This window comes from Lissotriton vulgaris, chromosome 12, assembly GCF_964263255.1.
Source record: "Lissotriton vulgaris chromosome 12, aLisVul1.2, whole genome shotgun sequence".
NCBI classification, from domain to species: domain Eukaryota; kingdom Metazoa; phylum Chordata; class Amphibia; order Caudata; family Salamandridae; genus Lissotriton; species Lissotriton vulgaris.
This window is the reverse complement of record NC_141700.1, coordinates 149,046,896-149,074,274: the sequence shown is the minus strand read 5'-3', so window position 1 is coordinate 149,074,274 and position 27,379 is coordinate 149,046,896. Positions and strand designations below refer to the sequence as shown.

General features: G+C 43.5%; 1 protein-coding gene across 1 annotated transcript in view; it reads right to left on the bottom strand.

Annotated features, from left to right (window-relative positions):
• RORC (RAR related orphan receptor C) overlaps nucleotides 1-23,323 on the bottom strand; it is a 158,381-nt gene extending 135,058 nt beyond the window's left edge. The window contains exon 1 of the mRNA XM_086945523.1: nucleotides 23,197-23,323. Within this exon, the coding sequence (XP_086801649.1) occupies nucleotides 23,197-23,323 (127 nt within the window). The remainder of the gene's footprint in view (nucleotides 1-23,196) is intronic.
• Between the last annotated feature and the right edge of the window lie 4,056 nt (nucleotides 23,324-27,379).

Here is a 27,379-nt window from a genome sequence, read left to right as displayed (position 1 = left end):
AGGGTAGGGAGATTGTTAGCCCAGCACATCAGACTACCGTTTTCAGATCCTCCAATATACAAGCACGATTAGCCATAGAGGGTAACCACTTCAAATGCATCATGCTATAAACGTAGCTTTTCAAAAATACTAAGAGGGACTATATGCCCCCACCCTCCTTGTTGAACAGCTGAGAATGGAGGAGTTTTTTGTGGACCCTCCCTTCCCTCATATATACCGAGAGCAGAGGAGAGAAATGTCAGAGCCACTTACACAACAGGAAATAAAACAATCCATACAGCAGCTGACTAAGGCTAAGGCACTGGGGTCCGATTGACTACCCAGTGATCTCTATGCCACATTTGAAATATTACTAGGTCCTAAATTACTCACATTGTTCAATTCAGCCAATAAATCCGGCTCCCTCCCTGCCACCACCTGGGAAGCACTTGTTACTTCTATATTAAAGCCTGGTAGAAAGCGTGTAATATTGAATTTCTACAGACATGTATCTGTCTTGAATACTCACTACAAAATCCTGACTATTATGTTGGCGACTAGGATACTACTGTCACTTCCTGAGCCAGCCAGTATGGACCAGAATGGGTTTCTTCCATCTTTGAATACCTCCTCGAATTTGAGGCGATTATTCCAAATGATAGAACAATCCCCATCGATCTGGCCCCATGCGGCCTGCATTTCTATAAATGTATAACAATCCTTTGACATGATAAGATGGGATTATAAATATAGTCTGTGTTGGCACGGATTGATTTAGGTCCTTATTTGCTGAACTGGATCCGCCTGATCCACTCAGGCTCTATGGAGAGAGCACAAATGGGAAAACATGTATCTGAGGAATACACTATGGCCAGGGGCACCAGACAGGGATGCCCATTATCACCTATCCTTTTTGCTTTGGCACTCGAACCCCTTGCCACAAAATTGGGAACCCCTCGGCGGAAATTGAGAATATAAATTAGTTGAGAATCGCATATTGTTTCACTTTATGTCGATGACATGTTGCTTTATATCGGTGATAGTTGTGCCAGACTGATGAAAATTAGTGACTTATTGCTTAGTTTTCGCGAGGTCTTGGCCTCTTGGTTAATTTTTCTAAATCATGTGTATTCCCCTTACGACCAGCTGAACCAGATCGGCCCCAACCCTAGGTGGCCAGACTCTCTGATGAGAGTATCACACATTCAAATACTTGGGTATCAACAGCGCTATCCCCTACACCCCAGAAATTCCACTCAAGGGACTGGTTGTGGGCACTGCCACACTTACTCTACGCGTGCTACATTCCTGAGAAGCCAAGGTTATAGACGCACTGGGGGATCTTTACTCCGACAATACCCTGATACCCTTCCCCACGTTAGGGGATCAGTGGGATCTCCCATGGGGCCAATTCCTCCTTCATAACAGAAATCATCAGATACTGGATTTTTACTGGTAAAGGAAACACATTGAACCCCCACACATACTCTAGTGCATGTACTTTATACAATAGGATCAGGTCCCCACGTGATAACATGGATACACAGAGCCCTGTTGAACTACATTGGGGTTAACCTACAGCCACTCCAGGATGGGACATGGACCTGGGACATGATAAAGAGTGGGAAAAGGCTGTAAATTATCCACATAAAGTTTAATGCACTGTTCGGTTCAAATACAAACAGTTTAATATCCTACACAGGACATATCGTACCCGAGGGCACTCACCCAGATGTTCCCCTCCATAAGTGCACGTTGCCCCCATTGCCATATCAAACTGGCTGACTTCCTACACATGATGTGGACTTACCCCCAGATGCAGGCTATTGGAACGCATTATTGGGTGAAGTAACCCGCGGCTGGGAAAGCCGGCTTGCATTCAGCAGAAGGATGCCTACTGGATATCTGTCCCAGACCGCAAAATCATAAGGATAGCATCAATCAATCAATCAGGGGTTTATATATCGCGCTACTCACCCGTGAGGGTCTCAAGGCGCTGGGGGTGGGGGGAGCGGCTCCGGCTCAGTTCGTAGAGCCAGGTAATGTGGTCCTTCCTGAACATGTTCAGGGTCGGGGAGCATCTGATGTTCACAGGGAGCTTGTTCCAGGTCCTGGCTGCGATGAAGGAGAAAGCTCTCCCGCCAGTTCTGTTTCTGCGGGGGACATCTGCCAGGGCGAGGTCGGAGGAGCGGAGGTTCCTAGTGGATACAGGAAAGGGTACTCTCTTGTTGAAGTATTTGGGTCCGATGTTGTGGAGGGATTTGTAGGCGTGGGTGAGGAATTTGAAGGTGACCCTCTTCTCGACGGGGAGCCAGTGGAGGCCTCGTAAGTGCTGGGTCATGTTTTTGTGCCGCAGTGTCTCGAGGACAAGTCTGGTTGCTTTGGATTTTGTGTAAGAGAGTTCTGTTGATTCCGGCGTAGAGGCTTTGCCGTTGTCCAGTCTGCTGGTTCTGAGGGCATGGGTGACGGTCCTTATGCATTACTTTTCATGATGAACGCTCAAGAATTTACTAGTTTGGTAGATGAACGTAGCTGTGGTTGTTGCAGTGTGGAATTTACACTCTGGCAGGTGCCCCGTCATGGGTTCCCCAGTGCACAGCCAAACACAGACTTGATGATGAGGTATCCATGGGTTCTGACTTCAGCCGTGATCGTGACAAGTTTATAGGGCCAAACGGATTGTAATTTGTGATTTTTTCCATCTGTCATAATGCCAGCTCAGTCCCCAAATGCCTTGTAAGCTTTAACCACTTACCTAATGCCCGGGAGTTTTGTGACTTATACTGAAATGCACCCTCAAGGTGTCCAAAACACCTAATGCCAGGGATCACACTGCTTTCCCATACATTCCATCACTGAAACTCTTCTTCACAAACAGCCAAACGTTGGCCCTTCAGCCAATGCGGAGCTGGGATGGAACTCCCTTGACACAGATCAGTTCTTGGTGCCTCATGTAGGCCTGTCACTGACAGAAGTCTACAAGCTGTGAGAAACATATTCCAACTCAAAGACTCAAGAAACAGAACAGAAATCCACTGGAATGATTAGGAACCCTGTTGGTAATGAAGACGGACATACACACATGAGAAAATACAACATGTTCCAGTGACAGAAACACCATCAGAGTACACCGTGGACTTCCCACAAGATTTTAGTGCACTGCTTCAAAGCGCCATTAGGATTTTCCCGTTCATAATGTGTCGCCGTAGGAAGGGCTCCTGCGTGACATCACCAATAATTCAGTGGCGGCTCTTCTGCTAAGGCGGAGGAGTGTCGCCCCACTGCTTGCAGCAATTAAATAAAGAAAACATAAAATGATAATAACTCGTTATTATCATATTATGTTTCCCTGCTGCAGCAGCTTTGTGGGCAGGCGGGGCTGCTCTGCTTACAGAGCAGGGGAGGGGAGGAGTGATTTGGATTCCCAACCTGCCCATGAATGTTTGGCCGACCCTCTTGGGCCGGCAAAACATTCAGGCACACTTTCCATGTTCTCCATGCAGGCTGCATTCCAGCCTACATTGAGAACATGCACAGGCCATTTGACGCACTGTTCCCTCGAGAACAGTGTCTCCCCAGAGCACTCGATACAAAATTCAGTAAATGGTTCCAAAACGTGTAAACAAAGTTCGATATATCCTTTTAATTGATCATTTTTGGTTCATCTCATGATTATTCTCATGGTCTGTTAACATTTAACCCCGTGGCCCAATGCATTTCGGGCTTTAGCCCTTCTTCGGGGGCCGTGTATAATTCTGTAAAGTAATCAAGTACAGTTTCAAAAACAGAATTCATTATCATGTCCTGGTATACAACTATATACATATTACAACATTTGTGAACATGCAAGGAAAGTGAGATCACGGTGTGAATCTTGGTTATACTGCTTGCAAAAGAAAAAATGGAAGTAACTTCGTTACATGCTGGGAATTCTATTTAAACTCAAGGTGTGTGCCTTATTGGTAATACTGAAGGTACAAATGGGGGTGCAATCGTGAGGATTTCGACAGCATCGGTGCTTAAATGTGCTCTAAAGAATGTGTAAATCAAACCTGTGGCTAACACTTTGTCGAAGTGTTTTTCGCGGGTATAAACAAGCCTAAAAAAGCAAGGTGAAGAAGGTCAGTCAACGAGTATACGCGGTCTACGTCTACGCTCTTCATATTTATCGATTTACACACGGATCATCTTTGTTTTGACACGTGACTATGTGTCCACCAATCCGAAACAATTTCACAAGACACTTTTCGCACCGCGCAACGCTGATTGGACGCCCGCCAATCAGAATCTTGATTGCAAAATAGGAGTCATGCGACTCAGTACACCCATTTAGAACTTAAAACACTGTGTGCGTTTAGCGTTTTTGAACGGATTAACAGAGAACACGCCGAGAATATCAACATCCCGGTAAGCCGCGTATCTTTTCTGTTTGAATCATAGCAATTTCAGATATATAACGTAGTAAACGCTACCGCGTATACTCGTTGACTGACCTTCTTCACCTTGCTTTTTAAGGCTTGTTTATACCCGCGAAAAACACGTCGACAAAGTGTAGCCACAGGTTTGATTTACACATTCTTTAGAGCACATTTAAGCACCGATGCTGTCGAAATCCTCACGATTGCACCCCCATTTGTACCTTCAGTATTACCAATAAGGCACACACCTTGAGTTTAAATAGAATTCCCAGCATGTAACGAAGTTACTTCCATTTTTTCTTTTGCAAGCAGTATATCCAAGATTCACACTGTGATCTCTCTTTCCTTGCATGTTCACAAATGTTGTAATATGTATATAGTTGTATAACAGGACATGATAATGAATTCTGTTTTTGAAACTGTACTTGATTACTTTACAGAATTATACACGGCCACCGAAGAAGGGCTAAAGCCCGAAATGCATTGGGCCACCGGGTTAAATGTTAACAGACCATGAGAATAATCATGAGATGAACCAAAAATGATCAATTAAAAGGATATATCGAACTTTGTTTACATGTTTTGGAACCATTTACTGAATTTTGTATCGAGTGCTCTGGGGAGACACTGTTCTCGAGGGAACAGTGCGTCAAATAGTTTTCTCAAACCCAGGTACAGGGAGCTCAACCCCACGGGCACCACCCACCTATACAGACTTTTGATCACAGTAGGTTTCAAAAAGGAGTGCGTATCCCAACAACCGCTTTGGCCGAAATCAACATGCACAGGCCCCCATTCCCTGGCTCAGCGCCAATCCACGGCGTTCAGACCAATCACAACACTGCATTGCTGTGATTGGCTCAGTGGAGCCTGGGAGCCGGGTGCTTCCTGTTTCCCTCTTCCAGCTGGAGAGATGACAGAGGGGCAAATAAACTAAGCACAGGAAGTACCTCTGTACCGTACTTCCTGTGCTTAGTTTATTTTCCTCTCCCCCCTCTGGACCTAAAAATATATTGGGAGAACTCTTCTTTCTGTACGAGATGACAGAGGGGCGGCAGAGGAGAGACCTGGTAATCAGGTACGTTTATTTTTTATATTTACCTCCTCTCCCATCCCTTCCCCGCCCCTCTGCTCCCAATCACTTCCGGCCGCCACTGAATAAGGAGTACCGCGGGAACCTTCCATCAACATTGGAATGACTCTCCACCAATGCAACAATCTGCTGCTCTTTCCATTGGGAGTATTCTGAAGATTCCAGTTCATGAACAACAGGATCATCCACTGAGGAACAGAACATAAAAACACTGCAGATTGTGCTGCAACCAGGTTTTCTGTGCTCACCACTGGAAGCCTTCTAGGGAAAGACTTTAACTATGTGGAGTTAATGCGTCAAGATTCTCTCAATATTTCCCCTCCAAAATAAATAGAAAACCAAACAAATCATGGCATGCTTTAACCCCTTCGATGCTCATGACGGAACGGTTCCGTCATGAGCATCGGTCGCGCTGTGCTCATGTCGGAACCGTTCCGTCATGACCACACCCGCGATAGGAATGTTCAGCACCGGGGGAAAATCGGGGCCACACGCAAGGTGTTAAGAGAGAGTAGTTCTACTTCTAAAAGGGAAATTCAATGGCCTAACCACAGTTTTTTGTTTTTTTTGAAAACCTTAATTTTATCGTTCAACAAAAATTACAGAAATAGGCCTACAACCACAGGGGCCGGTCACCACATGTAGGCGATATGTATCAGGAGTTCCAATAACACAGCTCTTCAGCCGGCAACCCTGAGGTCCGGCAGCGGTAAAGGATATACGGTGCATTGAAATAGTACAGATCGAAGGTTATTCATGAGGTTTTATTTTACATTTAACCCCCCCTCTCCCCCCCCCAGAGACAAGAGAAAGAAGAAGATACAGGATATCCGGAGCCACACATTCGAAGGAGTAATAAATGCGGGTAGGTGTAAGAAGGTAGTCTCGGACCAAGTTTAAGAAACAGGAAAGACGCAAGCGCTAGTAAGCTCAATGAGGGTGAAGAACAAAACAACCGATCTCTCTTCGTGCCGCCCACCCCAGACCCCTCCCACTCGTATACTTCAGGATGAAACCGAAAGCACTGCTGCCGGACACTGCAAGAAGAAAGAAAAAAGGGGCCATAGAACAAAACAAAGGCAAAATAACAAACCCCCCACTCACCCCCCACCCTGCACCCCTGCAATGGCTACGGCCTACCCCACTAGCAGCGTGCCTGTTGCCCAGAAGAATACCCTAAAAAGAGAAAGAAGGAAGAAAAAGGGGCCATAGAACAAAACAAAGGCAAAATAACAAACCCCCCCCCACCCTGCACCCCTGCAATGGCTACGGCCTACCCCATTAACAGCGTGCCTGTCGCCCAGAAACTTACCCTAAAAGAAAGAAGAAAATGAGTGGAGGAGGAGAATAACAAAAACACACTCCCGGTCTCCCTTACCCCCCGTAATAAGCGACCTCCCCAAAATATATCCAATACAGTATGAGGCAAAGTACGGAATCCAACCGGGGGAGGACATTAAAACCACCCAACTCCCGGTACGTTATAGGACACAATCCCGGCATCAGATCAAGACATTCTATCAAGCCGTAACAATCAGATTCAACCCTGGCCAGTACGATGCTTTATAAGAGCCCTTATAATCCAGACCACAGTCACAATGGGGGAATCGAAGCGTTCATAGAAGTTCAAGTCAGAGGAATCGGATCGAAAATAGGATAAAACATTCACGATATCCACAAAGTAGGCAAGGAAAGGTGAAAAAGGATGGCGAATCTCTCCGATAGTCACTGAGGAACTGGTTATGGCACTTGAGACTGTCCATGGCGATATGCGGCAGGATAGGGTTCGAGCAGGGAAAGCTGACGATGATCACAGGCGTGCTATCTGTTACACGAGAGTCAGCAAAGCATATGAAATCAGGCTTCTGCACGGGGACCTCAAATTCAAGCGTACAATACTCCACGGGTACCACCACTTTCTGTAAACATGTCGAGGTGTCGTCGTCTGTTTTCAGACGGATATTGTCCACTGTTACAGACAGTTTCTGGTACATGACAGTGATTTGCGAATGGAGCGCCCCAATGGCGGCCATTACGGTCTGCAGCGATGGTGTGCCATCCGCCCCCTCCATTCCCTCTCACGAAGCAACGAAGCAGGACCCGGACCCCGGAAGTCGACTACTCCGGGATACCAGGCACACACGGAGCCGATGACAACAGCGGGCGCTCTCCACCTTGCAATATCAACACCGTCGCCGCTAGCGGGGGCCAAGCCCGTCCACCCCGGGAGGGTAACGGAGTCTCCGGGCGTCGTACCCCCGACCACAGCAACCGGTGCGTCACTCTGTTGGGTCCTCGATGTGAACAGTTCACAGAGTAGCCAATCGGAGAAATAATTGTAACCCAGTCCGGGAGACCGGATGCAGCTCAGGTCCCGCGGCCGATGTTGATCAACTCTAACCCGGATGGGCTAGAAATCGAGGCCCCGGCTTCCACACTGAGTTAGGCAGAGAATGGAACACAGCATATCTTTGTCACCCGAGAAGCTTGGAATTTCGGGATTGCACCTTAGGAATCAGGAACACCTCATGTGCACGGGAGTTCGGTGCGAGGTCAGGATAGATTGCAGGATATATGAGCTGCTGGCGGAGGTCGGCGGAGCCGGTAGCTTATGCGGCCATCTTGCTTGCTAGCGTAGCTCCTCCCCTAACCACAGTTTTTGATCAAAATGACTGGGCAGGTCTGTTAATGAAAGCGATTGATCCCTTCATAAAATATTTTGATTAAACGATCCTCAGGATTAGCCTCTAGGCCGGTAGCGGATTCACAGCAGACCTCTTCTGCAACATAAAAACTCCAGTGGCCAGCATTCTGCAGTTGTGCCCGAGAAAGGACCCAAGGAAGGACACCACTCAGCAACAGTTAAATATAAAAATGCAATGTGAAAGTCTGAGTCCTAAATAAGAGGAGATCAACTGTAAGCAATGCATGCAAAGTCAGGAAAGTTTGCCTTCATGTTGATACATATTATGTGCTGGATGGCAGCGCAGTGCACAATGGACATGGAAATGTTGGTGCTGTTCTAAACTGGCCCATCCTGTCCCCCTGGGCTCCTTAATGTGAGACTCTTTCCCCCTTTGGGCTATCACTTTGGTGCCTCTCACTTTGGTTACTGTCCATGGTTGTGGCTTGATTGGCAGTTGGATTTTGCCCCCTTGGTGACAGTCTTTCATTCAAACTTTTTCTCCTGGCTGAAAAATTAAAGGCATCTTTCTGCTGTGACTGACAGCTCCTGCCGCACATTGTGGAGGGACTGAACTGTCTGTTTCGCTTCTTCAGGCTGGTGGGTTGAGTTGTCGGTGAGGATTCTCCAGTTAGAGGTACTTATTGCAGTGATGGCGAGCTGGAGACAGTCATCATGGTCAGTAGCCTCGGCTACCCCTTTCACCGACATCAAAAGTGATCTCCCTCTCTCGAGAACAAGTCTCATGTACTCTTCAGTCTCTTGTGCCGATTCTTTTTCTGCCAGGGTGGTGGGTCTGGTTATAAACAACAGAGGCAACACTGACAAACCTGAACCGGGGGCAAACATGGGAATCCTAACAATGGTTCAAGGTAACAATACATACATCAAAGAACAAACTGTACATTAAACTGCAAAGACATATATCATTTTAACAGATCAAAAAAGAGAGAGGGAAAAAGGAAAAAAGAGAAAAAGTGACAAGAAACCTATGTACGACAAAAGCAAATATAAATGCGTAGAAAATGTATTAACAAATTTCATGAATACTAAAACATATAGGACAATGGCGCTCAACGCAGTACACCAACAATAAAATCATCAACAATATAATGTGTAATGAAACAAGTGGCTACAAGAAGGGATTATACATAAATAGGGAGTTCAGAAACAACACAAAACATAAAGATGCGTCTTTCATTAATTCTGGCCACATATATTCGTCGACAACGTTTTGACCGTTGTAGATATAGAAGGTCATCATCAGGACAAACAAACAGCTGTTGGAGCGTCCATGACAATTAAATAAAACATCTAAAGACAAGAAAATATATGTACATAAGTATCATAATAATACATGTATGTTACAATTTACATAAGTCCAAGTGAAAATCTACTACAAATAGGTAAATAAAAGAAGAAAAGAAAAAGGAAGAGAAAAGGAAGGAAAAGGTCAGAAGGTGAATTTAGAAAAAGCTGATTAAATCACCACACTAAATATGTGAGAGAAAATAATTATAAAAGTGAGATAGCTACCTTCACCACACAGCTAAGTAAATGCAAATAATGCACCTTTCAACATGGGGACGAAAATCCAACCAGAGTAACAGCTCTAACTTATTTGCCATCAAATGATTTGCTAAGAAACGGTTCTGTGGGAATAATTAAAATAATTAAAATTCCCAACCAACTCTTAATGCAAGTCAAATGTTGCCCATGAACATCTAACGGAGGTACCATTCCATCGTTATATAGATGGAACACAGATTCAAATAGGCCCCCACAAGAAGATTTAAAGGGACCAACCAGAATTTCGGGAGATTTCAAAACTAGAAAAAATATATGATAGTAGAAATTAAAAAAATAATCTATCAGTCTCCGAACAGATGATAATTGTGTTGCTCAATAGATACATACTTACACCCAATACAATTGGCAATGAGCGAATCAGCGACTTGTTTCAATCTTTAAAATTAGTGGCCGTAAATTTCTGACTCAGAAAAAAGAAGCTGTAATTAGGAAAACCATGTAACCAGAATGCAGAGATAAAAACTATAGGTTCACAATCTATCTTATTACCTGCATAACATGTACTAATCATTAAGCGCAGTCAGGATATAGGACATATTCACAATTGTCCAACGGGTTCTACAAAAAAAAACCTTACACATTATTTAGCCCAAAGTGTCTCTGCAAAAGCTAACTTAATTGGTAAAAAATTGTACAAATACATGGTTGCAGGCCATAATAAACTCGCACTTTCAAGGTCAGCTTAAACCATCTGATTAGGTTTATACAGAAATATAGTGGACATGACAAAGCAGGGGGAGAACTACATGGCCCAACGGTCTATAAGGGCAGCATGCCTGGAGAGGAAGCCGGCTTGGTTGCGTGAGCCTGGTCTGTACATGATGCTGAAATTGTATTCTTGAAGCTGCAGAATCCACTTCTCGATTTGCGGTGGTGGTTCGGATGCATATCCTTTAACGAGGGGGAATCAGTGGTATATGGTCTGTGTGGACCATGAAGGAGTGTCATTGACTCTCTAAACTGGTATTTCTGAGAGTTGTTACATTGAATTTGGACAAAGATACATGTTTTACTATTCATGAACTGAAATTTGAAATTTGAGAGTACCGAGGTACAATTGTTTTGTTAGCTGTAGTGTTCTGCCGATCACAGATCACAGACCTCATCCATCACTGTCTTACAAGGCCATAACCCAAGGCCGGAGACTGTAGTGATATGTTCCCTCCCTAACCCTGATTTCCCAGATACCTATAGATAGATGAGCGATGTCTTCCTTATGTCTTGGACTGTCCCTGTGCACCACTATATTATTGGACTCTGTACCTTCTTTGTTCAATAACCTACTGTTTGGATATGCTCTAAGAGAACCCTGCATGCAGAGCTTCTTTAGTGTAGGTATGCTGTCTTCCTTGGCAAGACAAACAAGCCCAATCTAATGCAAATTATTCCATTTGTTCCAGAGCAAACTTTGATGTCCTGTGTGGTTCTTTTGTCTCTCCTGCCAGTGGCATTTCTGTTCCCCAAAAGCGAATCATGGTGCCGTGAGCTATGCGTTGGGGACCACTGTGCTGAAAGTATATATTTTGTCTAATTCCAGAAATGTTTACTTTCTTTTGGTTCATTAGTATAGCATTTTTTCTGAGGAAATGTTTGTACACAATCTACATAATTTCTTTGCCTGGTGCCTTAAATGATTTAACAGTCCAAAAGTGTGTTAAATGTTCAATTACTTTAATGGTGTTGCTGAGATATTCTTCAGTCTTCAACATCTTTTTTTATTTTTTATTATATGGCACACTAACTCATGCAAAGTTTAAGTCCTTTTGCTCCTATGACTCTAAATGGTGCTCCACATCAGCTAAGTTTAGTATTCAAAAGCATTTGCCAAAAGCTGATTCCAAGGCAGGGTCAAAAAACTCTTTGTGTCATAGAGTTTCAACCCCTGATTAGGCCTGGGCGGAGTTCGCGGAGTTCTGCTAAGCTGAACTCTGACAAAATGGTGAAAAAACTCTGCCTTGCTCTGAGCTGTTTCGCAAGCGGTGGAGTGAGGTAGGTCATGCTGCTCGTGCTGATTTTTAGTGCCAGGAGTTTGTCCCGTGCTGTAAAATCCACACAAAAGGCACCACACAGAATGCAAGAGGGTGCAGATTCTTTCTGCCACTTAAGTAGATGTTATACTTGAGTGGCAACTTCTACAACGCGAACAGCAGGTTTTTCAAGGCAGGCGTTGGAGACCTGTTTTGACCGCCCTCATTGAGGAATCTCGCTGGGAGGTCGTCTAGCCTACGATTGTCCTCGCTCCAGCTCACCAACGTTGGTGAGCCACAAGGGAGGAAAAACTCAGCTTCGCACAGCTATGCTGAGACTTCGGAACACCGCACTACACGCAGATAACCATCCTAAAAGTTTCATTTTACCTGTTGATACTGTGCCAGCAGTGAGTTTGCACCTAGGGAGTTTTTACTCATCAGTGTGCTGTCAGCGAATTCATGACTTTTACACTGACATTTTAAAACCAACTTTGAGCATGTACTGACTGAATGTCAGAGCTCCACTGGCTCCCCATACACAAACACAGCCAATTCAAGCTCCTCTCACATGCATACATAGCACTACACAACATTTTACCAGAATACCTGAAGAACCTTATACACTTTCATCCGCTGACCAGACAGCTAGACTCAATCTCACTCGCACACACATCCTGCATCCACGAAAGCACAACTGGAGGTTGCTGATTTTCCTACATCGCATCCAAAATCTGGAATGGCCTCCCTCAACACATCAGAGCCTCCGCCTCACTTCTTGAATTCTGCAAGAAGCTGAAGATGTGGTTATTCGACTAACCCCGCAGAGCCCAGCGCCTACACTCCATGCTCAAGCCACAATTTACCCTTATGGGTAATTAGCGGGGAAACAGCCATTACAACGCAACTTTCACAACACACTACTATTACAACAAACCTTTTACAACGCAGGATCCATTACAACACATGCCATTACAACGCAGATGCTATTATAACGCATGCCATTACAACATTAGTATGGGTAAGTATTTAATTAAATTTGAACCCCTACACTATCCAACACTTACCCTACTATTACACCCCCTGGAGTTAGAATAGTAATTTTAACCCCTACACTATCCAACACTTACCCTACTATTACACCCCCCTGTAGTTATGTTAGCCCCGACACTATCCAACATTTACACTACTATTACATTCCCATTAAGTAAAATTAAAAAAAATACTTACCCATACTTACGTTGTAATGGCATGAGTTGTAATTGCATCTGCGTTGTAATGGCATGCGTTGTAATGGCATGCGTTGTAATGGATCCTGAGTTGTAAAAGTTTTGTTGTAATGGTATGCGTTGTGAAAGTATGGGTTGTAATGTCATACATCCTAATTAGCGTGCTGCATAAATCCACATAACATACTTTAACATTGTGGGACTCAATGTGATTTTACTGACAACACAGGAGTGGATTGCTCGTGGAGTACTCTCCTGCTTGGTATGTCCTATCAACATATCCAAGGTTGTTATGGTAATTCTAGTACTCCACCCCTGAGGATGTTGATTGGATAATATTTTCCAACAACGAAACACGCGTTGGCTAGCTTGTGGAGAGACTGTTTAACAGGAATGCGATTATTGGACTTTAATAAAGCATATCGAAGACCTTTCATATGAAGATTGGAAGTGTCTTCTTTTGGTGGACTGTTCTAGGCATATCTACCTTCTGTATGGTCGGTAAAGGTGGCCGATATATACTTGTGGGTAAATAACCCATTTAAAATGGCCGGTTTGTCAAAGGCACCCATGTAGAAAACTATGTTCCACAGATACATACTAACAGCCTACATACAAGAACGCATGGACTGCTGCTTAGCTGCAGAAAGACCCATGCATGTCTGCCACCTTCAACAAGACTTAGGGAGCTTGCTTTCTGGGATCTGATCTTCTTTTCCTCTTTAATGTCAGAGTTTGCTCACCAAAATGCAAGTAATACAATATCATGATAGGGTAAGCTACCAAGCCTGGCATTTTGGAAAACAAAACGATTGCATTTTCATCCCATCTTAATGAACCTCAGTGGTTTGTTTATATGGACACGGAACAAAATGTGGGAAGATTTCGCATTTAATGACAATTTTTTTTTTTTTTACAGAAATCAATGTAATGAATAAAAAAGCACACACTCACAAAATCGCACACGCATATAAGCACACATGCACACCTACATAGCTGCAGAAGGCCCCTTTAATTGTTGACCTTCTCCCTCGTGCAAGGGGTTCTGGCCAACAGCATTTGGCATTTTAAGCCCATAATTAAAAACTTACTGAAGATGTCACACATGCCACGAGCTACGCGGCCGCTAGGCGTGACAAGAGAGATCTATGGAAAAAATGTACATTTCCTCTGTATGATGTTGAAAATTTAACTTGTTTTGGTTTACTGCTTAAAATGTTTAAACTTTTTAAGTTTCCTAGGGCCAGCTGTACCAAAGGGATTTACCCATTCTGTGTCTATGGGAAAATGTGTTCGTACATATGGCCCCTACATTCTAAACAGAAAGATGTCTTAAATATGAATTCTGTTAATTTCCTTTTCCCTGCTTTTCTTAAAGGAGTTCATGTCTGGTGGCCACATTTTAATATAGGAACAAAAGGCCCAGCAAACTCTTGGCCTGCCTACCTTATATTGAGTCGAGTGGACTGCCAAGTTTATGACGAGCGAGTAAAATTTACTCCCTCAGCATCCTCCTTCGACGAGGAAAAACTGGTCATCCACCCTACTAAGAGTGGACAGCTGGAGTTTTCATTTACTTTTTAAAGGTTTTTTTTAACCCCTTAGCTGCGGCGGCTATTCCGGCGCAGTGCTAAGGGGGAGGGGGGCCGCGCGGCGCTCCCGTGCTCGTGACGGAACCGCTCCGTCACGAGCCTCGGGTGGGCTGTGCTTGTGACGGAACGGTTCCGTCACGGCCCGCCCGCCTAATAGAGCCTTCAGCGCAGGCGTGGAATACGCGCCGCGCAGGCGCGGTGAGCGGGCCGTGACAGAACGGTTCCGTCACCAGCACAGCCCACCCAAGGCTCGGGACGGAACGGTTCCGTCATGAGCATGCAAGGGGTTAATGTCCGTCACCTCCAGGAATATTTTGGTGGTGAGATGCAGCCAAAAAATAATTGACGCACACATCATGACAGTTTAAGAGTCCATCAGCAACGAAAGGGCCCACACCAATCTTTTAAATGTCACATTCAAACCCATATAGTTCACCAGTGGGCGGTCCACCAAATTCTAACTTTGCCCCAAAAGGTCCCATGCAGTACATTTTTTGCAATGGAATATGGGAAAGATCAGAGACTTGCTTAACATTGGGCAGGCAACAGACTGTGGTCCATACTAGAATTAAAACCTGATGCTTTAGGAAATCAGATGCTGTAATTTGACAATGACGTATAGCAGTATTATACTAGTTGTCGTTTGTAAATTTACAACAAAAATTACTTTTTTAGTGACAGGATTTCTCGAATTCTTAATGTATGCTTTTTGCATATGTTGTCTAGTACTTCTTATAGCAGGAATTTTAGTAGCTGAGTGGTTGTCGCTTAGGGGTGGGTATTTAAGCAAATGCCCGTCTGATCAGATTATCGTGACTTTGATCACCTGATATACTAAAATGTAGAGCTCCCTCATCAGTACTTTCCACCAGCTAAAGTTGTTTGTGATGGAAAATACAATTATTTAACTCAACTTTACCTTTATGGGCTATATTATTTTAAAATCACTCAAAGGCAGTAGGAAAGCGGGTTGTGGGCTGAGTCAGCCCACAAGCTTGCGGTCTGTGGAAGGTTCTGAAATTAGTCAAGAAACAAATACTTCTTCATCTGCCAGTAACTCTTCCTTTCACCCGCAGGGTCCTGCCAGTAATCATCAATGGACACAAAGGTCAGAGATGTCTCATAAGAATACATATCAAGCCTCCAATGGGAGTTTGCAGTTTATAACCATTTTTCTCCTGATAGACTCAAAACTGGTGTTCCGCCAAACTTAGGGAAGTTAATTCAAGTAATTATGAGTGCATAGGTATTCGGCATGCTACTTTCCCCTTAGTGTTATCATGATTTAAGGTACCGCCAACTTTGTGGGGACTAATCAGTATTTTTAGGTGTACCCTGAAGATACCCGCCGAATGAGGAATTGCCAGGGATCTCTGGAATAGGGCACCTGATGATGTTTGCCCATTTCTCCTTTGAATTTCACACATACATTTTCAGTGCTTTCTACAGTTCAAATGTTTGGGTGAAATGCACCACATCACCAGTGGCATAACACAGGCCCCCTCAGCCCCCGCGGTGTGGGGGGCCCGTGATGCTGGGGGCCCCCTCGACACAGTACTCTGGCCTGAGAGCTCCTGATTAAATTCAGAGCAGGGACCCCTCCATGTACCTTGCAGGGGCCCCCCTCAACATTTGTTATGTACTGCACATCACGGGTCTACCACTAAATTTTGCAGTTTACATGGGGCCAGCTGCTCCTATTACTGGCCTCATTGGAATGCACATGTGTACTCATAAGGAAGCCATAATCTCCACAGCACAGAACCTACAATTTCAAGAAATATCCTTGCAATTTTTCTCAAGGTCTCGTCTTGGTGTTCTTGAGGGGTGAGCGAAATGTTTATTATGCAAGTGTAGGTTTGGATAGTTTACATCCAGGGGATCCTCATTTCTGGTCATAAGCACTGAACAGTCCTATCCTTGTACAGGTTCCCACCGCAGGTTTTACAAAAATATATCCAATTCACGTTTCTTTTGGAAAACCCTGCTTTTTAAAACCATGTATTTTGACAGTGTATAACTGACTCTGTAGGTCAATTTTCACTAATGTTCTTTATAAAAAAAACAACAATTTAAAAAGAAAGAAAAGTCCCTATTTCCAATCCAGTGATAATGCAATCCTTTTATAAATATGTATAAAGGAAGGATTTTAGACGATAGAAGGCCAAAGTAGCCTAAAGTTGGGAAAAAACTGTCATTGCTCTTTTAAGGAACAACATAACAACAGTGCACTATTATGCCCCGTAAGTGTCAGGGGAGTTGGTTGTTTTTGCCGGCTCCTGGAGACAGTGTCATAGAGTACTGAGCTTGCTTGGCCTTTTTCATTGTGTACTTCCATAGGAAATCTTTCCGAACCTTCCAAAAACAATTTTATTGACATCTCTAGAACAGAGCATTCATTTTTTCTGATTCTCTAATATTTTTTTGTCTCTTTTTCTCAGTGTCTTTCCATTTCCCATACTGGCGTCCTTGCTCCTGTCCTTTCTGTTAGAAGTTGTTTTGGAGGACGCATGTAGGGGAGAGATAAAATGTGCTTGCATGGCCTGCAGGAGGATCACCTAAAGTGTCAAGTTGATGTCTGGAAGATCGGGAGGATACGAGAGGTAACCCCCTCTACCACAGTGCCTTCCACCATTTCCAATTACCCCTCTAGAGTGAAATCAAAGGAAAGACCTCAGCGGAAAAAAACACAGGCGCACCCGGTTGATTCAACCTGTTGCCTCCCACTAGCACATCTCTAGACCTACATACACAGGTGGACTTGCCTCCTGTTCTGTCTTTTCCAAGAAGGAAGCTATAGGTGTTCACTAGCCCCCTGAACTGTGCTATTTAGAGATTTTCTTGATCAAGACTCCCTTCCATGGTGACTTTAAGGACTTACAACTCCAGAAGCAACCTGGGTTGGAGTATTCTGGCCTACACACACAGAGACGCTCTAGGGCCCTGTCTGAGTGGATCACTTAGTGCTTCTGTTCAATCAATGGATCACAGACTAGCCTGATTCCTTAGTACCACTCAAACATCAGCAAAACTGCCTTCATCACCGGCCCCCGAAAAGGCATCAACAGATCTGACACAAGATGCTGAAAAGACATAACTCCCCATGTTCAGATCACGGACTCAAAAAACTCTGGCATGGATGCCACTACACTCTGCATACCACAATCCCCGGTGAGAGGCTTTCAAGTGACTTTAGACATCGATTTCAACTTAAAACTCCAGATCCACATTTATTTATTTATTTATTACTCATTATTGAAATTTGTAAAGCGCGAACAAATGCCCGTGGGCGTCTCAGCACTAAAAACTCAGAATCGTGGCTCTCCTGATGTGGTTCCTGAGGGTTACTGGTTAAACAGCCAGGTTTTTAAACTTTTACGAAAAGAGAAAAGAGAGTGACTTAACCCAATTGACAGAGGAAAGGAATTCCAAAGTGGAGCTGCCGTAACTGGGAAACGTCTGTCACCCCAGGAGACTGTTTTTATACGGGGAATAATTAATTGGTGCAGAGTCATCGATCTCAGTTGCCTTGGAGGATGATATGGTGTAAACTGGTTCCTTAGAAACTGCGGACCTAAGTTATGCAATGCCTTGAATACTAGGCCCAGTGTTTTAAATTTTATTCGATTTTTAATCGTTAACCAATGAAAATTCCGAATAGTTTAAGAGATAGGTTTGAATTTGGGGGTTCTGGAAAGCAGTCTTGCCGCAGCATTTTGTACCGATTGCCTTTTATTAACAACCCGGGTTTGTGCATTGGCAAACAAGCCATTGCAGTAGTCGAGTGATGACAGTACAAGTGTGCTTACCAGGATTTTGCCTGCACTGTCAGGTGGGAACTGAATAATTTTTTTTAATCAGTTTTAGCTTATGAACAGCTGTTGCCGCTATTTGCTTGGCATGAGCGGCGAAGTTAAGATGTTCATCAAAGACCACTCCTAAGTTCCTAACCTTTGGGACAGGATTAGGCAAGGTACCAAAAGATGAAGGCCACCAGACGGAAGACCAACGTGGGGAAAGGTTCCCAAAGATGACAACCTCAGTCTTCTCGAGTTAAGTTTAAGGCAGCTAGAGGACATCCAATCTCCAATTGCCAGCATGCCATCCTGGAAACGGCGGCTTTGATGAGGGCTGTTTCCGGTCATCCGGAGTTCCCTATATCGATTGAGAACCCTGGGGCAATTATTTTCTGTTTCTGGGAATCCAACACAGCTTCCAGGACACCAACTCCTGTGTGTGCTCCAGCCTGGAAGCCCACTCTATCTTGGTGGATCCAATAATCTGCTTTGCTGGCACCAATAGATTGATATGAATGCAGCAAGAATCATCCTTAATTTGCAACCACAGGCCTGCATCCTGCTTTCAATTAACATTAACAGGAAATTTTCAGTAGATGAATATGATGAGTGAAGAGTTTTTGCTGAACCATAAGGGCCGGTCTTTTGGGTCAAAAGTACAAAGGATGTGACATAGATGGTACAATACACTTAGCAAGGGGATTTTGAAAACGACCTTTAAATACATTTCAAGAAAGAAAATTTATGAAGAATAAGGGCACCTCTCAAAGTGTGGGGCTGATGTGACAAGTCTAGTCAGCTGAATTAGAAGGCACTCAAACAAGGTAATATTAATACAGAATTAATCTGCATTGCAGGGATTTGTCTGTGAATTTGGAGGCAAGCACAACAGCTCCATGGCCTGAAGAATGGCTTTGACACCCGTCAAGGAATACAACTCAAGCATTTATTTCCCTTGAACATCTGAACCACACTGCCTCCCACTCAGGCTCCACCGCTTAACACCAGTCTCACCGGAAAACAGCCTTTACAACAAGGCTTTTACCACGTTGTACCTTTACCACAGACTTTTGACCACGCATGTTTTTAGAACGCATATGCTTTTACAACGTATGCCTTTACCATACATTTAAGTTCGGGGGACGTGGGGGGTCTCCCCCCACAAAAACAACATTTATATATATAAATATATATATATGTGTATATATATATATATATATATATATATATATATATATATATATATATATATATATATATATATATATATATCTATATATATATATATATCACTATCAAAAAGTGTCCCTCTTCAAAGACACACTGGAGCACACTGGGATTCCAAAGCTTTTAATGCAAACAGCATGACGTGTTTCGTCTTGCGACTTCCTCAGTCGCTGTGTGCACAGATTAAAAGCTTCACATTGTCAAAGTTTTAAAAGTCAGCCTTGCTCCACCCCTTCTGGCAACAAACGACGAAGAGGGACTATTGTTATGTTCCTCCCCCTTCTCATTCACTCTGCTTGTAGCTGCCATCTTTTAGTGTGTTTGTTGGTCCTTTCTCGCCAGCCGCTGATTTCGGATCCCGTATTTATCCGAAATCAGCGGCTGGCGAGAAAGGGACAAAGCGGACCAACAAGCTCCATAACTTACCCCAGGCAGGGCCAGTGTGTCAGAACAATGGAAAACAACAGTGGAATTTAGCCACGAATCTGGTAAATGGCACGAATGTTAAATGCCCAACAAACACACTAAAAGATGGCAGCTACAAGCAGAGTGAATGAGAAGGGGGAGGAACATAACAATAGTCCCTCTTCGTCATTTGTTGCCAGAAGGGGTGGAGCAAGGCTGACTTTTAAAACTTTGACAATGTGAAGCTTTTAATCTGTGCACACAGCGTCTGAGGAAGTCGCAAGACGAAACGCGTCATGCTGTTTGCATTAAAAGCTTTGGAATCCCAGTGTGCTCCAGTGTGTCTTTGAAGAGGGACACTTTTTGATAGTGATACTTAAACGTGCATTGCCGTTTGCACGAAGGATGCACCCGCCTAAAGTAGTTCAGCAGGAAAGCGGCGTTTGTTAAGGCATATATATATATATATATATATATATATATAAGGCGTGGTAAAGGCATACATATGCGATCTAAATAAATGCATGGTAGAGGCATGCAGAGTATTGCTGTACTTTGTTCCGTCATACAACCATCTCATCCACACATGTATGTTCTAACTTGACGTCTGAGATTGAGGTAACAGATCTTTGAGCAAAACTACTGTCTACATATGACTATTTAAAAGTAACGACAAAGACATTACAATGCCATTGGAAGGGATAACAAACACATACTGAAACCCCCAGGCTCCTACATATATGTAATTTCACATGACATATACTGATTTCACATGACACTCTTAAGGACAACAGGCTCAAGAAACAAAGCCTGACATCTGTATTCACTGCAAACTCAATTATTACATGTATATTTCGTGTGAGGGTTTTTTTGTTGTTGCAAAGGGCTTGTGGAAAAGTATTCGAGGATCAAAATTTATTGTTAAGGTAGTGTTTTTATTTTCTTTATTTCTTTCCCTAGTATTTTCAGGATTAAAGTTGTACTACCGAGGGAGTCAGAGAGGTGGGTACTAAAGGAGGCGAGGCTTGAGGGTTTACAGAAAGCACTGCAAAGAAACCAATGATTCCTGCTAGCTTGGACAGGGTTAGAGAGCTTAGAGACATTCTGGTGATGAAGAGATAAACTAATGAATGAACTGGTCCCGCCTTACAAGACAATTATCTAGATAGAAGATACACATTTTACTGAAGAGAAAGCATTTGCATTGGTGTGGAAAGGCGGTATGGCCTTCTTAGCCTCCGATATGTTTGAAAATATGGGAGTGGGAATCCCCCTAAGAAAATTCTCACCAGTTGTTGAAGTGGGAAGGGGTGAGGCATGCCCTGGTGGTAGGCGAGAAGTGGCTTTAACCACATGCTGCTCTTGCTAGTTTCAATTTGGTATCTATTGAGCATCAGGGAACATTTTGGGAAGATATACCGTAGAAATTGGAGGAGTTTCAGGAGTGGCTCTGGATGGTCAGTACGTTAGTCGAGAGAGTGGGAGGAAAACGCTTGTGAAGGAAGAGGCTCGGTTTGTGCAACCTATTGAGGAAGAGTTTTGTTCCTGGTTGAATGTCTGGATATATACCACTGGGGGCTTCAATGTACTTCTTATTCCTGCCCAGATCATTGTGGCAGTATTCATACCTGCCCTTGACTGGCCACTTGACTGGCCACTTTTCTTTTTGCATAGTCGCAGCTTCCGGTAGCACACAGGATTATTGATAATGTGACGTGAATGTCACTTGATGTGTGGCCGCAGACTAACTTATGAATCAACTTGGTCTACAGCAATATTGTACTAAAAGACTGGGAGTGGTAGCAAAAGGGATTTTATGGAGGGCTTCACTTTGACCCCATTGAAGTCCTGATGGTGGAGAATGTGGAGAATGTGGACCTCCAGAGAAGAGTGGACTGTAGCGGGACAAAGGTGAATTATAAGAAGTTGGCAGATAATAGTGATGACAAGAGGGAAGCACGACTCTCTGGTCTTAGTCCTTCTAAGATTAGAATGAATCAAGAGCAATTTATAGGGATTGAGGATAGAGAAATAAAGACATAATTTACCGAACAAACGTCTTTCGGGGAGGGTATGTGTGCAGCTCCATTATTTGAGCAGCATTTGGGAGCTCAGGGAAGGGACAGGACGGTGGTGAGTCATCAATACAGAAGGACATGACCGTTGAAGCATAACATATGTTTCAGGGGATTTTGGTAGAGAATTGTGTACCACAGTGTTTTTTAAATCTATTTCATGGGCACAGTCAAAGGTGCAAGAAAATCATCTTTTGGGGTTTGACATAGAGACTGTTCTGAAAATCCATGGGATGGGGACTCTGAGGAGGTTAAGCTGACAATTCAAGCCATTACAAGTGAAAGAAGTCTAAAGAGATGGATTTATGGCATATTAAATAAGCTCTCAACAAGGTGTGGTGCAAGAATGCTAGGATGCTGTAACATTCCCTTGTCACACCTTGTTGAGATGTTTAATTCAGCCCCGGAAAAAAGTTCTCTTCACCTGAGTTTTATTTCCTAGAGCAGGGCGGCGTTCGTGCTGCATGTAGACCTTCTTCAAAAAAGGAAAATTGCAAGAAAAAGCATGTTGCATTCCAGCAACACTGAACTGGAGGCACTATGTTTAAATTTCTTTTTGCAATTATCCAAAGACTGGAAACCAGATTGGAAGAGGATGGTGGATCTTATTCTAATAACGCCTCTGTGAAATTTGCAAGCTTCTTTTCCAATTCCTCTGGAAATTTCTTGGGTTTGTCAAATCAGGCTTCCAATATCTAAGTTGAATCTGGCAAATCCTCAGAAAGAGTCCTATCCTCTTGCAGTAGAGGAGATCCTACAACTAGTAGCCTGGTGGCAAGCACATGGATTTTCAGAGAAGGCTTCATATTTCATTGAACAATTCTGGGCCTTAAGCAACACTAAGAATTTCACATCAGCCTCGTGGTAGAGCCGCTTATCTGTCTGTCGCAGGTGTGGTAATGCTCTGTATGTTGGTCTGTTATGACAATCTGACATGCACTTGCAAGCTAAAATGGAGATGAGATAGCAGGAACTGTCCTGTAATGGCTCCACTATCATGCAACTAATTGAACCAGGCGTTCATTTCAAACCCTATGTTCTATGGTCCAGCATAGTTTGTACTATGTATTAGGCACTATTAGTTGTGCATTATTGCTATGAAAACATCAACTTTCATTGGGCTCTCAGCCTGCTCCCATACACAGTGTTGAGTCAATACAGGCACCAAGGGCTTCATACAGAGTTTGGCAGACTGGCTTCTGTTCCTCCACCATGGTGGAACGTCTGTGAGTTTGGCCATTCTCCATATCTATGGTTTCCTCCGTCATGTCCACAAACATCCAAGACAGAGTTAGGAGCATCTGCAGTCCTTCCCCCTTCTGTTGGTGGTTCAACCTTGCTCTTTGCAGTGATATGTCTGTCATTATTGGTGTGGCTGAACACCATCTGCCATATTTAGAGCTGTCCACTACCATGTTGTGACAGATGAGCCATTTTGACAGAGAAAGGCAGCAGTGGAAAGATAAACGTATTATGGGCGTCCGTAAACAATGAAGCAAATGATCCGCCAAAACACACATGTTCTACATCTTTCAACTCCAAACACCTACTGCCACTGCAATAAAACATATTTAGTGCAGGGACCCCATATAACCCTCGAGAGCTGGAGGCACCTTAGTTTAACTCAGGCTTCTCCAACAAGTAGCTCACAAGCTATTGGTGGATCTCCAGCTACCCGTAAGTAGCTCTCCTCAAGCAGTGGAGGTCCCTCGGTAATGGCGGAGGCGCGTTGTCCCAATGCTCAAAGCCAGCAGTTAAAAAATAAAATGAAATAAAACAATTTCATTATCATTTTCTTTTTTAAGTGACTGGCTGAACCATTTGTGTGTAGGGAGGGGTGGCGCTGGGGCTGGGAGTAGAAGTGGTGGGCACTGTAAGTGTGCATGTCTGTTTGGCCAGTCATCTTAGGCCGGCCAAACAGATATGCACACTTAGGTTTCTCCAACCCAGCTGTATTCTGCAGCCGGGTAGAGAAATGGCACACACTCCCTGTGCCTGAGCGAGTGTCATACCAGGCCGCCCAGGCCAATCTGGGTGCTGCTCTCATAGCATGAGAGCAGCGTCTGGATTGGATAGGGAGTCTGTCCCCGGGAGTACCAGGAGTAGCAAGAGATTAGACCTTTTGGGCATATCAATTACTAAAATGATGCATTTGCGGTACTTGTAGTGTACTATCCCAACATACTAAAAATCTGAATCCTTCTTAAGTTCATATGAAATGGATGAAAAATGAAAGCCAATTCCAATTCCCAAAAACGTTATTTCGGTAATTACAGACCATAAAAAAAAATAATACAAATAGTAAAAAAGACAATTTTAAACATTTTTTTAAATTAGATCAATTAACTGTCTATCCCACCAATGGAAAAGGAGTAATACAATAATACATTGTTATTAGTTTAAAACGATAGGAACAGATAAAAACATTAAAAATGCTTAAAAATAATAATGGTAAAATGCGAATCAATACTCAGTGGAGGAGATTTCTACCTACAATGATAGACTTAAGAATCCCCTTCGACTCTGCCACATTGAATTAAAAAAAGGGACACTGCAAGCACAATAGGTGGGTGTGTGTCAGTTCATAAAACTCCGAATGCCTCTAAACATTGATTACATCCTAGATTTCTTCAAAGCGGTACGAGCCAGCGCTGTCTAGCCTTTGTATAGCCTGGGCAAAAGAAGACAACATGGATAACCGTCTCATCTGAACAGGTACAAGCGGGGCATCCAAGTGGGGGAACTTTCTGCCATTTGTTAGTGAAACCATGCAAAGGCAGAGTTCCTGTTCTAAACTGAATATACAGCTTCCTTGCCACATTGGGTTGAATGACATCTATAAATGGCTCTATAAAATAGTACATTTTAAAATTCAGAAAATCAACCGTTAAGTGACCAAGATTGGGATTCCCCTGGATGTCAGCGAGCTGAGCAGATCGGTAGGCTCTTACCAATCCTAGACGTGAGATTGTCAAACACGCCACCTTGGGATTACTCCACAAGTCGGGGATACCAATCCTAAGGGATACATTTTTTATGTATGAAAACCATGGTAGGTTAGCTACCCCCGGGAGACCCCCGGGAGACCCATTATCCCCTTTAGCCCAGACTGGTAAAAAGAAAGCAAACTCATGGTAATTGATGTAACATGATTTGAGACTTTAATTTTCTATAGGCGTTTTAAAGGTAAGAAGAGGCTTGTAAACAATAGAGAACTTGAGTGGATATTTGCGTTGTGTTTTAATTTTTTGCCCTGGAGTTCAAAGTCTGGCATTACTGATGGTCGAAAGTAAGAAATGCAAATTTGCTATGGTGGGCAGTAGAATTCTTAGAGCTGTTTTTTCCTGGAGGCATCAAGCTGTAGTTGCAATTAAGTCCATTGAGCCCCAAGACCACCTACCTAAAAGGAACAACAGCATTCATTTTAGTATTGTCTGACTATAATGCAAAGTTCAATCTACATTATTCCAATTGAACTAAGGATAAGCGTTATTGAAAAATGTAGTATGGCTGTTCAGAACAGTGTGTGACAGCTTTTCAAGTACCTGAAAAATGCATTACTGTAATTGAAGTTTCGAAGTCTTTTGAACCCGAATGACAATATTGTCATAGTAACTTATGCCAGTACATATGGACATGATAGCATTCATGTAGATCAATAAAGGACGGCGTAAGTTGTTGATTTTGCTTCATGTATGTCCAAGCGCATTGAAAGCACATTTTCCATGATTGAACTGTGCTTGATATTAGAGCAGACCATAAGCTCTTGCATCACTATAGCTTGGCAAAGCGATTATACTGTCTCCAGGAGTTTACGTTGGTTGTGTGGGATGTGCCACACAGCCTAAACATTGACGCAGATTGTTTGTCCAGCCTGCCCATAGAGGATGAGGAGGTGGTGCATGAAGGTGAATAGATTGTGGCAAATGTGAATTAATATTTTGCAAGAGCCATCACTGAGGAGGAATGAAAGGATTGAGTTGGAAGGTACATTGAACCTAGGCGAGTAATGTAAGGCTTTCAGTCGGGGAGGAAGGGTTGTCTTAACGAAGGAACTTAAAAAGAATTTGATTGCAGCTATCCGAGGAAAGCTGGTGTAGTGAGAATGCCAGACAAGCTGGAGGTTCTTGTGGTATTGAAAGATACTCCTTAACACTATCAATGCTACAGCAATTCATCCTCTATGCTGATGATCTATGAATCTCATTGTTCATGACGAGCTCAGCTCGTCATGAGCACACAAGCAGTGTACTGCATGACGAGCTGAGCTCGTCATGAGCATGGAAGTGGTTAAGGAGTGAGTCGTCTGCGCTATATAAACTTTTTTTTAAGAAAGAAAGAGTTGGTGCTGCCAGAAGGAGGGAATCTTGACAGCATCGCTTCCCAGTTTCCAAGCCTGACAATTTTTGAAACACATCACATTCCATGAGAGGTGTGTTACCTTTCTTGCTACAGGAGGGCAGAAATATGTGCACAAAAGTGTCCCTCATAGGTGGAAAAGTGTGGTGTGGCAAGGAATGAGCAAGGAAGACAGGAAGAAAGGGCACAGGAGAAGGAAGAATAATATAATGCAAGACATGTCAGTAGAACTGAGTGCACTCAAATAAGATGATTGGATGCCGTCAAAATTGGTGTTTAAGGAAGCAATGGGGAGTCCAAGTTATCTAGTCCCAGGGGGGTCTAAATATAATAACACTGTTGTGCTGGAAGGTGGGGAGATGTGGAATGTGAGATAAGTGAGAACAGAAGGAGAGCAGGAGAAATTGTATATATAACTATGCACATTTGTGAGAAATAGTTTTGTTGGTTGGTAGGGTGTGAGCACTTCTCAAGCAACAGCCACCATCACCGTCAGAGTGAACTACTAAAGTCACAAAATTAAACTTTGATATCAAAAGAACCGGAGAAGTACAATTTTAAAGATTTATGTAAAAATAGTGCATAAAAGCACAAAGTGCCACTTGTGGTTACCTGATCGAGTCCGATTAGGACAAAGTCACAAATTCAGGCCGAAAGCGATGAGCGCAGCCAGATACAGGGACTAGGTCAGGTCCGCTGAAAATTGTATGTTAAGTCCTTTATGTTGGGCGTTGTGATGCATAGGGGCATTTCTGAGAAGTGATGTGGGGTCCTGCATCACGTTTAGTCAGTTCCAAACAGGAGCTGCAAAGGCTGCGATTTGACGGCCACGTCAACTTGGTCGCACTGTGATGCAAGTTGTCAGACTGCACCAGTTCTGATGAGGAGCTGCAAGGGCTCGACAGGTTCTGTCACGCTGCATCCATTCTGATGGGGACCAAAGATGGGCTGGCGGAGCACCATTA